The sequence below is a fragment of the Seriola dumerili genome, unplaced genomic scaffold, assembly GCF_002260705.1.
Source record: "Seriola dumerili isolate Sdu_G_001 unplaced genomic scaffold, Sdu_1.0 BDQW01000391.1, whole genome shotgun sequence".
In the NCBI taxonomy this organism is placed as follows: domain Eukaryota; kingdom Metazoa; phylum Chordata; class Actinopteri; order Carangiformes; family Carangidae; genus Seriola; species Seriola dumerili.
The window spans coordinates 35,693-49,556 of NW_019174646.1; the positions used below are offsets into that span (position 1 = coordinate 35,693).

Genomic DNA, 13,864 nt, shown 5'->3' on the forward strand with positions numbered 1-13,864 from the left:
TGTGGAAGTGTACAGAGCTCTGTTCAGTAATTCTTAATGGCTTTTAGCATCAGCTGTAATCATTTATGACATTCGCTTCCTCTAAAATGACCTTGTACTTGTACTGTCGCCCCACGTAGCACTTTATTTCCTCACTAACTTTTTAGACAGCTCACCAATTTCACACACACAACCTGATTGCAGAGCTGTAGTTCACATAATATTGGTTTCTTCTTGTGTGTCACTTAAAGACTTGTGTGTGTGCATCAGTGCAAATGTACCCAGTGTTCCCAGGTATACATCTATATGGACCTTACTATGTGTATGTCATTTGTGATGCAATACAGTGAGAAGGTATAGCATGACAACACAACAAATGTGATGCAGCCTTCTTCATGTATCAGTTCCCATCATCACTCGCCTGTCTAAAAGTCCCATGCATTTATCCATGAGTAAGTACATACACTGTACATGACTGTGTTCACTGTTGTTTTTACTTTCTTTGTGTGTGTGAAGACAACAGCATTAGCCTTTATCCACAGGTGTGCACACAAGAGCATTGCTCTGTGACGTGCATTTCTGAACTCATTGTGCACTTTGCATGCATGTATGTGTGAAGCCAGTAAATATATACATATATATATATATATATACACACATACAAGCTCTGTATGTATGCATCAGGAGCTGAACTGCATTTGGACCAGCAGTCTGTCTGATGCCAGTTTGTCTGTGTGTATGTGTGTTTGTGTCCTGGTGTGTGTGTGTGTGTGTGTGCGAGCGTGCACGCTTGCATGCATGCGTGTGTGTGTGTGTGTGTGTGTGCGTGTGTGTGTGTGTGGTGAGAACAGCTGCGATCTAGAGCCTGTCGTGGGCGTGAGATAATTAGTGCAGAAGATGATTGTATTATTTGGACGGACGACCAGCACCGGAGTTCAAAGTGAAGGGAGGCAGGTGAGCTTGTACGGCCTGCAGCTGCATGTTAAACAACTCAAATGGAATCACAGAAGTCCACAAGGGGGGAGGAAGAGTGCGAGAGAGAGAGAGAGATAGAGAGAGAGAGAGAGAGAGAGAGAGAGAGAGAGAGAGAGACAGAGAGAGAGGAGAGGAGAGAGGAAGGGAAGGTGAGAGAAAAACAGCACATAAATAAGAGTAGCAGGCTAGGAAGGGATGATGGTGAGAAGCTAGTGAGACAAAATTAGTGCCAAAAAGACATAACTGAAGTGTAAATCATGCTATGTTTTGTGTGCAAATTAAATCTGTGTTCCCAAATAATATTAAGAACAGTAAAATGAGTATTGTTTTAAAGCTAGAGAAGTGCCACATGACACTGCAGGCCTGCAGGCGACAACAGAGATTGAAAAGTGATAGTTATCTAGACTATGAACACACCTTCAGTTTACTACTATGTATATACAGTATTACTATAGCTATGTATCTAATATCTATATCTTATATAACTCACAAATATCCAATAAAAGGTGCGTTCAGATGCACCAGAAAGAGAAATTTCATGTCTTTGTATTTGCACAAAATTGGTTTGCAGTCTTTATTTTTGCACTGCACATTTGGCATGCATGTGCCAAAATATATAGCATGCTAGCATGGGTTTTCTTTAGTGATAATCACCATGAGCAAGAGCCATTACTGTCATGTTACTGCACTGGAGGTCCCTCAAGCCCCAAAGATCCTCTCTGTGGATGCATTGTGCTAATTTCTCAATTCTCAAGTTTTTAAACTAGAACAAATGTGTTTTCATTTTAATTTGGGTCACTTACCTCAATCTGTGTCAATTCGCCTGTCGCTGGATTGTTCCACTGACTCTCTATGCATTTGTGCAACCTCTGACATTCTCTTTGCACTGCATCTGAGCACACCTTACTACAGATCAAGAGTAAAGACGTGTGTACCTGCTTTGACTGAAAGGTTGGTGTTGGGAAGCAGTACGGCCATCCACATGATGCATATACAGTAATGGTGCATTAGAACATAAGTTAGATGCACACAGCTTGTAGCAAAGTAGTAGTAGTCTTCTCAGTGTGTCTCAAAATAGTGCACAGCAGCTTTGCCTGTTTACTGACTCACCATCTGAACTTCTGCATAATTACAAGCGTTACATCAATACTCTAATCAAACTGTTTTGCTGAGTCAAAATACCAAGGATATTGTTTTGTAACACTTCTTTAATCCAGCACTGACTGTCTGCTTTTTTTTTTTTGCTGAAAAAAACCAAGGGACTGCTCTGTCACTGGGAGTGCATAAGAGATGTGAACTGTACCTGCTCTGGCTGGTTGGCATTGGACAGCGGTATCACCATCCAGATGATGTTGAGGTTGTTGAGGGCAGCGCTGGTGGTGAAAGAGCAGGGCAGGACAGCTGCTTGGCCGCGGGCCACCTGGATACTGCTCTGGGACACCGTCACATCGAGCGCCCGCACACACACTGCAGGAGGAAGGAGGCAGTGATTAGGGTCTTATAGATAAGCACATACAGTACCAAGATGTTAACAAACAAAACAAAAGAACAGAAAGAGCAGAGAAGACATCTAAATGTAGCAATCACAGCTCCCAACAAATACATTTTGTACAATCTCTACTAGAAATCATTGCAGTTTGTAAGAGAAGCTGGATTGTAGAACAGAGGTAGGTCTATAAATACAAGTAATAATAATCAGCAGAACCTCTGCCATCTAGCGCCTAAATATATTTTTAAAAGCAAAAAGTCATGTTTAATCTCTCAATGCGTCCTCTCTGAGCTGCCTTTTCATCTTCATACGGCAAAACAAACATGATATCTGAACCAGGCTCATCTTTTGAAATGCTCTCAGCAGCTAAACAAACATCTAGACCACACTATGACGGATCACATGAAATATGTAATAGTTATATGGAGAAACAAGATCGGCTGTCTCTTGAGTTATTCATTTCCTAAAACAACTTGCCTCTTGCTGCTTTCATGGGAACGCAGGCTGTATCAATACATACAAAATGAACATGACAAGTGGGGATAGTAATGGTTATTTTGAATACTATTCACTGCTTCCTGTGCGTATACCATGTACTAAACAACCATGCACATTCTCTAGTGCAACAAATGTTTACCATCTCAAACTAAGCAACCAAGGAGCTGCTTTCCTCATCTGGACTGAGCTGTCAGCCACAACAGACCCACAGAGACAAATATGTACATGCTGCATCCTATTTCTAGACCAGCTAAAGACATTACAGCCTAAATTAAGTTAGATTTCCCCCGCAAGCATGTATCCATGTCCAAAAAGCCCAGTGGGAAGTAATCTTATCTAAACATGGTGAGGAGGATGATGGCAGTGATATGATTACAGATAATTGATCATGTCCTGTGAATCGTCCTTGTTAGTGATAATGTAAGATGATGATCTTGACATAAGCCAATCACAGAAACCACTAGCATATGTGTGGTATGTAGGAGTCAACCCAGATGTCAAGTGCAAGCAATGACATCCTTGCACAACAATATACATACATACGTGTGTGTGTGTGTGTGTGTGTGTGTGTGTGTGTGTGTGTATAACCAAGTTATCTGTATTATTTCTATTTTATTTTCCATCTGCTGACAATTTCAGAATTAAATTCTGCCGAATTTGGGTTTTTGCATATCACCATCACATTCTAGCTGACAGACTGCCTGTTGCTACCTCTCTGTCTGTCTGAAACCTCCTGGACTTCCTACGCTTCCCCTTCTGCTGGCAGACACCACACGCCCCGCAAGGCTCACTGCCGGCACAAAGGGAGATAGGCAGCGCATGAACTGCTCCGCTCAGCTGTGGTTTATAAGAGATATATTCATGAAAAGAAGTCCCATAAATTATGCAAGCAATTTCACTTAAAGGCATTATATTCCACTGGAATGTCAATATGTATCATTTACAGTAGCAGGTCCTCACTGTAACTCAATTGCTTAAATAATAAGACTGCGCTCATTAAGCAGCATGTACGTCACAATGCAGCTAATGAGCTTTCATCACTCTTATGACATCTACAATCTCAGACCATCAGTAGAAATACAATAAATAAGAAATTCTTAGCTCACTACTCTAATCTGATTGTCTTCTATCCTCTGTGTGCACAATGTTCACTTCCTGCACAGACTCAATCTACCCTTTGTTCTTATTGGAGGATTAACAGCGAAGAGGAGGAAGAAATATAAAAGGTTACAACTTTAACAGAATGTGCGCTTGTATCGGCAGCATGAGATCAGTCTAAGAGTTACTGCTCATGACCACACAGATATTAAATGTGCAAAACACAAGAAAGAAAGAAAGAAAGAAAGAAATATCCTGGAGGAATTGAAGATAGAAGGAGCATCTTATCATCTCTAAGCCTCCTCCAAGGCAGCAGTCTCTCAACCCCACAACAGCTGGAGGGCTCATTTCAAAACACTGGATTAGGGAACCTCTGCGCACAGAGCCTGTAAGCTCCCAAGACCAAGGAGGAACACACACACACACACTAGCTCACATATGCACACATACAGTGCATACAGCGTGCACATATGCACACATGCCCTCTTGACTCACAAACACATACCACCCACTAGCATGCACACATACTCAAACTCATCAGTATATGTCATTGGTGACATGTATGGTAGCCCTTTAGGGACACATTGTGAAAGACCCCAACTACACTCAGGCATTGCTTGGCGTTGCCTCATTATTGCACACAATTCTGCTGAAGCTTCACACCAGCTCTTCAGCTCCGCTCATGAAGCATGTCCGGTAGACAACCACTCTTCCACAATACAGACTGTAGAGTGTTTTATATGTGAGGGATGAATGGTGAGCCACTCATTGTCAAATATGGCCACCCAGATAAAAAATGTATTCGCCACAGTATGATGTATAAAATATTTATAAAATATGATGCAGTGACGTTACAAACACAAAGCAGGAACTGTGGCTGTGCTAGGTAACTGATATTATCTAATCACCAGCAGAATAAAGTAAACTGATTTGGGGAAATAGTGCCAAAGACAGGCCAGGTTTTGATACAGATGTTGCTACTATATTTCCCCCTGTTTTGCTCCTTTCTAACATCTTTCTTTATTATTCTTGCCCAAGGCTGAGTGTAGCACTGAGTTTTGCAGTCTTCATCATATCTCCCAGCTTAAGTGCAAAGGTGTGATGCAAATGAGCTGTCCATCTCACCGGGTTTACCATCCAAGTCTCTCAGTTTTTCTGTCAAAAAACTCACTTTTAGCCCTGAGCTGCCCGGAGGCGCAACTCAGCAGGTCCCAGACCAGTCTGACTGACAGGAAATAGCAAAAACTCAATATGCTTGCTCTCCCTGATGCTGACCATCCCCTGCCCACAGTTATATATACCTGTAGTAGATAAACGCTGCATTGTCACTTTTATTACATTACTGTGGGATGTTATTTCCACAACTTTTATATCCTCTTTTGATAAATACTTTGAGATAATTTAGTCAAGTCAAATTGATTAAACTTAATTTAACTCAACAGCCCACTGACCAGAATTAAATCAGCGAAAATATTTTGACTATAGAAACTATTTAAATTATGGTTTGGAAATTTAACACTTAACTGTTGACACAATTTCCTAATTTTAGACAACTGGCAAGTTATCAGTTTAACTGTGCTTCACAAATTCAGGAGCTCCCTGGTGGTTTTGGGAACACTGTCAAGATAAGACTTTCTTAAGAGGTAAATGGGAAACTGTTTCTCTCTTAAAAACAACACCCTATCATCTCCTGTTGTCTTTTTCATTTGGCATTTTTTTGTCAATAATGAAGTGACAAAAATAGAGAGAATTTGTGTACAAAATAAGAAAACGTCATATTTGGCATTCATTTCATGATAAGACAAGAAATGAGCACCACCTGCAATTAACTATGTAAATCTTAATAAAAATCAATAATGTTACACAAAAAAGCTTCATATTCTTATTTTGATACATTATTCCATTAGCTTGCTGCCATTTTCACTGGCACTGACAATCACAGACTTGGGATAAATGATAGGCTACTCAATATTTGGAAGGTGATCCTATGTTTTTATGGAGTAGAAAGGACAAAGGAATGACAAAAAATGAGGGAAGAAGTGACAAAGGATATAGTATAGATGAGTAAAAGACAATAGAGTAGGAAAGCAGCGTGAAGGGTGGGAAGAAGGTTTGAGCAGTAATAGACAAGGAGGAAAAGAGACAAGAGAAAGATGCACCATGAGAAGGGAGGGACAGGAGTCAGGTAGGGAGGTACAGAGAGGAAGAACAAATAAGCAAAAAGGAAGAAAAATGGAGGATAAAAGAAAGAGGGTGGATGCTGCTGTTTCCAGAGAGGCCTAATTGATAAAGTCACCCCAGGCAGTGCTAGCAGTGCTTGTGGAGTGGAGAGAACCAACAGCGTGGCTCCGTAAAAACCAATCTCTCCCCTCATTCGAGAGCCAAGTGTCAAAACTGCTGTTGATTAATGCATAAGAAAACCATACACCTCAGAGAGCATGGAATCCTGTCTGTGTGTGTGTGTGTGTGTGTGTGTGTGCGCTCACTCACTCAGTGCAACCATGATGGGATAGGGAACAAATGCAGGGTGAATACAACACTTCCACTCTCACTCTCTCTCACACACACACACACACACACACACACACACACTCAAAATCCCTGCGTGGCAAGTCATTTGCATCCTGTGTTTTTTATTCATGTGGCTCTTTTATTCATAGGCTTTACTTTTATTTCAGTTTCAAACAAATGCCCCTGATGCTGTGATGTGATGAACCTCTGGCACAGCTTCATTGGTGGGCTGGGACACACACAGACACACATGCACACACACACACATACATACTGTTTAAGTGAGTTGATTGATGATGTTGCTAAAAGTCTGACATAAGAAGGACAGCAGGACACACACTGATACATATATAAAAGTGAAATAAATCATCTTTTTCTGACACTAAACTAAAAAAACTAAAGTTTCTGAATTCTTCAACTTCAAATTTACACTCAGTTACTTAGTATTTAGTTTTAAACCCAATTTTCTACAATATACCTCCAATATTCAGGTTTAGGCCAGATAGCAACATCGGTCAGTTTCATGTGTGTTATCCACCTTTTGTCGGCTGCATTTTCTCCAAGTGTGAGACCTCTTCAGAAGTGAGAGCAGAAGAGTAAGAGGGAGCGATGAGAGATTGAGCATAAAATCATGTATCTACTGCTTCAGGCATGACAGTTGGCAGCTCTGATCACATTTCATGTTTAATCTGCATCCTTTTAGAATTTCTTTTCAGACTCATATGCCAATTGCAATTCTTTTACCTCCACACTGGAAGTGAATCGACTGCAAGGACAAAATAAAATAACAATAATAATAATAATAATAATAATAATAATAATAATAATAATAATAATAATAATACCATGAAATGAAACAAACACACCTACACTTGGATTCATGTGCCCCGACACCTGTGCCCACACACAAGTGGAGCTCTGTGTCCCATTCTCTTCCTGAAGACCCGGGGGCTTCATGATGAGCTGTGCTCGTGTATGTAGCGGACCCTGTGATGTTGCCACTGCCTGTGAGGCACCAAGGCGAACCAACAAGCGAGCAAAGACATCCGTGTGAAACTCAGGTGGCATAGTTGTGTACCCAGCTGCTCAATAGCAACTCATCAAGCACCATGCTCAAAGCACTGCTGAGGTAAAAATAAAGTCACAAACCAACTCATTTTTCATCCTGAAAGGGTGTTAAATCTCTGTCTGTGCTTTGTTAGCTGTAATGGTGTTTGACTAGGAAATTCTATAGATCTTTTCTAATGTATACATAGTAGTTTGGCATACTTATCTTAAGATTTTAAAAGATTTTCATGGAATAGACATTGTCAATTGAGAAGACTAATACCACTTTCATATCTATCCATTATCTATAGCCAGGACACGTGCTTAGCTTAGCTCAGCGTAAAGACTGGCAACGGTAAAGAGCTCACCCACCTCAGTCCAAAGGTGAAAAAAATCCACCTACATCTCACGTTTAATCAAACATCTCTTGGCTGGGCACAGTTACTTGGTGGAGTGGCCTAATCAAGACCATTAATTGTCATTTTCAATGTGTCAGTTAATGAGTTTTCTTTTATTAGCTTTGGACAGTAGCCTTGCTCGCTGTTTTCTTCCCTGCTCTTTCCATTATTTATGCAAACCTTACTGGCTGCACATTGCTGTATACGGCTGCATGTTTAAAGGCCAGATTCATCAGTTCATCAGTCTTCTTAATTAACTCTTGACAAGAAAGAGAATAAGTACATTTTCCAAAATGTAAGCATGTGAAGCAAACTATGCTGTCTAACATCCTGCCAAGCTGTTGACACTACATGTTACATATAACGTTACATATAATCTTTTTGTTAACCACTCAAGCTACATCTGATTGTAATAACCTCACACTCACTTTCTCTAGATAAGCTTGCAAAAGGATGTTAGACATCAAAGTAAACAAACTTAACCTTTAGGACAGGCCTGTTTATAACCACGGTCCATAGGGGCCACATTATAAAAGGTCCTCATTCATATTTCACAAAGAAGCAAACATTGGTCTGTCTACTGTGTTCAGAGCACACAAACACTGCTAACAACAGAACTGGGTGAACTAAAGCTAAAAGAAAAACTCTTCGGCATCTGCCTGCATGCATTGTTCTAGTTCAAAGGTGGTGCATATTTTATCATCATTTTATTTTCAAAAATACTGACAACAATAATGTGTGTATGCAACAAGTTGGTACATGAAGTGATATATATATAAAAAACTTATAAGCCACAGATACTGAGATATTGTGGTGGGTCAAAGGGAACTCGCATGATGATGTCAGCTTATTGTCCTTTCCTTTCCTTTCCCTCTTCAGTCCATCCAGCAAACCCTCATCCAATGAAAGAGCCTTAAAAATCTCTTGCTCATCCTCCCCCTCATCCCCTGCCCTGCCCATCCCATTTGACCTATTAGCCACAGCCAACTCCCGAACAGGGCCCACTGACTAGCCTACATAGCTTAATACTCTCCTCTGAACTGTACTGAGTCCGACTAGTCCAGCTTACTGCACTCCTAATGCACTGCTACTATAAATGCAAGATCTCATAGCCCACATACAAGTTATGGCATGTAGCATCGTTCACTCTATTTGCTCACAGCTTCGCTTACAAACAGTCTCACAATCATGACTTGAGAGTCAAATTGTGTTTTAGTTCTTTCTCATTTTGGCTGAACCTTAACCAGATTACACTGCGCTGCATTGCAACGATATCAAATGCACAGGATAAAAGCATGGTAACAAACCAGATGTTTGATCTTATTTACATTACATAAATGATACGTACTTAGTCTGGTCACATGCTGTACACAAAGAAGCATACATCACATGAGGACCAGCACTTCCCCACTGGCTCCTCATGAGGCATCTTGCTGTTGCTGACTGTTGTTTATGTGTGATTAGCCCACCATCCAATACTCAAACTTGCAATTTTATCCAAACACAGTAGTTATCTTAATACATTTTATAACAAAAAGCAATACAGTCTGGTTAGACAGAAGTATACAAGGATGCAACTGAAATTGTGCAGCAAATATGTAATGTATTAACATAATGTAGAAACATAATTAGAAGTTTTGCAAATTACTGTTGCAAAAAAGTAGAAAATAAATGTTATTTTGGAGTAACTGTGTAACAAAAAAGATCTCCTTTTATGAGTGACAAGCCGAAGATTACTTGCTAATGCAAATGAACAGAGGGAAAGTTATTGTGAACAAGCTGACGGGTGATCAAACCAGTGTGCTCGGCTGTGTGCACTGAGCAAGCAGAAGGTTGAAGTAGGCCACTGCCCTCGTGCACAGATAAGCCTGGGCACTGGAAGACTACTGCTAAAGCAGCAAACAGATGGCTCTGCACATGCAGCCCTGGACACAACTACACATACACACACACACACGCACACACAATGTCCAAAAAACATCAAGTACCAACTTCAGTGGAGTACACTAATCACAAATATACAGCCCTAATCTAAAATACTGCCGCCATCCGTCATACTGCATCCAAAATAAATAATTAAATAAAACATGCTGTTTTGCAAGTTGCCAGCACATGTTGTCCTGTATGTTGTTTTAAATGACAGCTGAGCAACCAGACCTGGATTCCCCCAAAGAATCAGACCCTGTTCCTGTCAGCCACCAGCCACCTCGCAGCCTTCATACTGTCTCTGTGTAGTAACCCCACTCCCTGGCAGACTTGTATGTTTGGCAAATCTGTCATAGTGTCTGCACGTAAATCTAACATCCTGGCAAGCATACTGATCTGCCAGTAAGATGACATGATTGGCAAGGGGCTCTGTTTTGCTATTTGGCAGCTGCCATTCTCCAGTCCCTTTTCACTGGCTGACAATGGCCTGGTTCTGCCAAAGGTGTCCAAATGAAGCAGCGGAGGGCATCTCCACATCTGGTACGTAAATATAGAGGTGAGAGTTAGCGAGATCAAGGGCATAAAAACTGCAGCACTCTCACAACATGTGCCTTCAGTCTACACAGACATTGTGTCAACTAAAGGCATTCATGGCATAAATTGCATCAGGTATTTTACCCTTAAATAAATCAAAGACACACCTATGTAGACTGGTTTGTAGAGGTACATTCCCCATAAAACTCTTCCAAATGTATTAGCTTGAAGTTTGCTGCAGATGTTACACCAATGGACCCTGAAACTGTTGTGTGGTGGAAAGGTGTGTCCTGCATGTCTGCAGGTAAAGCCAGACTACTGGCACTCTCTCCACTGTCTGCACGGCACAGGTTAACACAAATACAGTCTAAGCTTCTCAGTCAGCCAGCCAGAGCCTCACAGCACCAGTCAGCTGATAATACTCGAGGAGTATTCCTGGAACTAGCAGTTAGCCTAAGGTAACCTTGTCTGATGGCCCTTAGTTAGTAATTGGCTTGTAGGCAGAGATTGCCCCCCCCCCTCCCCCCCTGCATTGACTTACCCGTCTTTGTTCTTTTCTTTGTTTCTTTTCCCACTCACTCTGCCTGGTTTGATCTCTCCCTCTCTCTCGGTCTTCCTCTCTCTTTCTCTAAAGTAGCTCTCCAAATGAAGACAGTGATTTTAAGCCCACCAACACTAGCCAGGCCACCTGGGAGCAGCAGCGCTTCTGCGGGTGATTTGGTCAGTACAGTTCTCCAGCAATAAGGGCCTGTAATGATTTATCTTCTGTTTGAGTCCCTGTGTGGCTCACCTTCACAATGAACCCTCGCTCAACTCAGTGCCACTTGTGTGCACTATCAGAGGGAAGCAGCGAGTGTGTGTGTGTGGGGGGGGGGGTCAAATGCTTTTGTGTTTCAGATATTTGTTTCAGATAAATCTTTATTTTTAACAGATACAAAGTTGAGAGAAGTAAAACATGAGTATTAAAGCTGGACCTTTACTATTATCACTGTTTCTATAAAACTTTACTTTAACCTATGTTTGCTGATAGCGATGTTCTCTGTTATAGGAAAACCCTGCTCCACATTGTTGTTGTTGTTGTCTGACCTCAGAAGCTGATCCTATAGTAAGTGTGTTTCCAACTAGGCTATATAGCACAGAACAGTGTAAGATATAAGATTTGAATGGTAGGGGCCAACTGTCTGGGCAAATGCAGATAAATACAGTATATGAAGTATTACTTACAGCAGTTATATAGATAAGGCTATTTGTGTGATGCTATTATTAAATATTATTTTCCCTACTGGGTTTCACTTGTAGTTTCCAACAAAAAAGGTTCTGCTTTGACATAACACATATTCTTACACACATAAGATCAGTCTGGACAAACTTGTGCTATATTTGAAAGGACTGAGAACCGAGTGACTGCACTTAACCAGCTGTCACACACACACACACACACACACACACACACACACACACACACACACACACACACGCTTCCCCTGCACTTTTTTGCCCCCGAGTGTCACAAAGGTCTGTGATCTCCCCGTGGACAGCTGCTCTCAGCTGACTCTGCCATGACATACGACTGGCCAAGTGATGCATGTTGTTATTTAGAGAAGAAATAACAACAGCTATTGATTCCCTTCAAAAAGCCATTTGAATCTCATTTAAAAACCTTTTTGTTTACTCTGCTGTCTCATTTAGTGACGCCATTTATAGATCAGCACAGTCATCTTTTGACGCATTTTTTTACAGCTGATGTAGAAACAGAGGAGGGAGGGGGCAGACATGGATTTGTTGTTTTTTTTTTTTTAACTAGACATTTGACTTTGTTTGTATAAATAAGCATGGGTTATAAATAGTGCACTGACATGTGGATGGCAAATACACATATAAGATAAGTCATATGAGAACTCAGAACATATTATGCGATTTCATTCCCTGATTGACAATACATAAGCATTTCCAATAACAGAGAAGCTCAGAATCCTCCTTGCATAACAAATAATGTGTATGATATTACGTCAGAGCTGAAACCTCCAAATGGAAATGGCCTTATATGGACTACAAAAACATCAGTGGCATACAAGAACACACCATACACCAATCATTATTGCACTCCTTCAATCTGCTTTGATTTCTGTCTCAACCGGCTCTGGTCTACTTCTACTAATCAGATGTAAATAATAAACTCAAATACATTTGAAATGGTAATTTGTGGGAAAACTCAAAAAAGTGCTTCTGTGTGGAGAGTTGTGGTCTTTTTTTGAACAATCCCTTTGATGTGAGCTTGTGTCTAGGTGTTGACCAGCATGGTGATGCTTTCTAAGTTATTCTGTGTTTGGAGGTTTGATGTAGGTCAAATGCTGGCTCAGCAAACACTGGGAACCAGCCTACATTCTCATTCTGCACACTGGTCAAATTTACATGCCATTTCATTCAGAGGAAACTTTACTGCACTGTAACACACCGATCCCGAAGACACACACACCTCCGTCATTCCTCTAGTATTCAGCAAAAAACAGCTCTAAAAAAAAAGAAAAAAAAAAAGAAATCAACACACAACACGCTGAGTCAGCTCTCTTCGGGCAACAAGGGCTCTTTCCCAGACAGCGAGGAAACGAACAAGTCAAAAGCACCAAACTCTGATTGCTGAGGAGAAACTTTCTTACAGTCTGATCAGTCAAAATCAACTCTTTGAACAGCTGACCAGCTTTCAATGCACTCATATGTTAAAAGACTGAGTGGAAAAGTTTGTATCCGACATTTAATTATCATTACACTTAACTTGTCTGAGAAACTGAGACATACCTATAGGCATCACAAAGATAATACTTTTTGCAGGGCTGTGCTTATAAATATACACGTGAATGGGTTTCTATTTTCTTGCGTTTTTAGCATTAGATGGTTACAACTTCAAGTCAGAAACAGCACTTTTACATACTAACTATTAATTGCTCAATAACATTTTTATTGAGGCACTCACTGACTTTAATATAGCATCCCATTGAGAACTCAGAGGTTCCTCACTGGAACTCTTGTCGCTCCTGCAGCCGGCGTGGCTGCACTTTGGGAGTTAGATAATGCTGTTGTCAGTCAGTGACCTCTTCCTTGGTAACAGGCGCTGTGTAAGCCTCTGTGTGTGTGTGTGTGTGTGTGTGTGTGTGTGTGTGTGTGTGTGTGTGTGTGTGTGTGTGTGTGTGTGCACATGTGTGTTTATGCATGTGCTTGATGGAGCAGAGCCCCAATGCTGAGCACATCTGCTCCGGACGCCCCTGGCACTGCCATATGGCTGGCAAACATGCCTCCTACTCCTCCTCCACAAAGAGAGAGTTTGCAATGAAAAGAGAAAATGAGTGAAAATGAGTGTGCGTGCATGACAGGGGAAAAAAGCGTGTAAGAGACAGTGGGAGCGAAGGAAGGC

At 41.1% G+C, this 13,864-nt stretch overlaps 1 protein-coding gene across 2 annotated transcripts in view; it reads right to left on the bottom strand.

The window, feature by feature from the left end:
* Positions 1–13,864, bottom strand: part of igsf11 (immunoglobulin superfamily member 11) — a 93,144-nt gene that overhangs the window by 14,087 nt on the left and 65,193 nt on the right. The window contains exons 3-4 of one of the 2 annotated variants that reach the window (XM_022761250.1): positions 2,258–2,421; positions 1,890–1,898 (exon numbers count right to left, since the gene is read on the bottom strand). In XM_022761250.1, coding sequence (XP_022616971.1) covers positions 1,890–1,898; positions 2,258–2,421 — 173 coding nt within the window. The remainder of the gene's footprint in view (positions 1–1,889; positions 1,899–2,257; positions 2,422–13,864) is intronic. The other variant, XM_022761251.1, reaches the window with a different exon arrangement.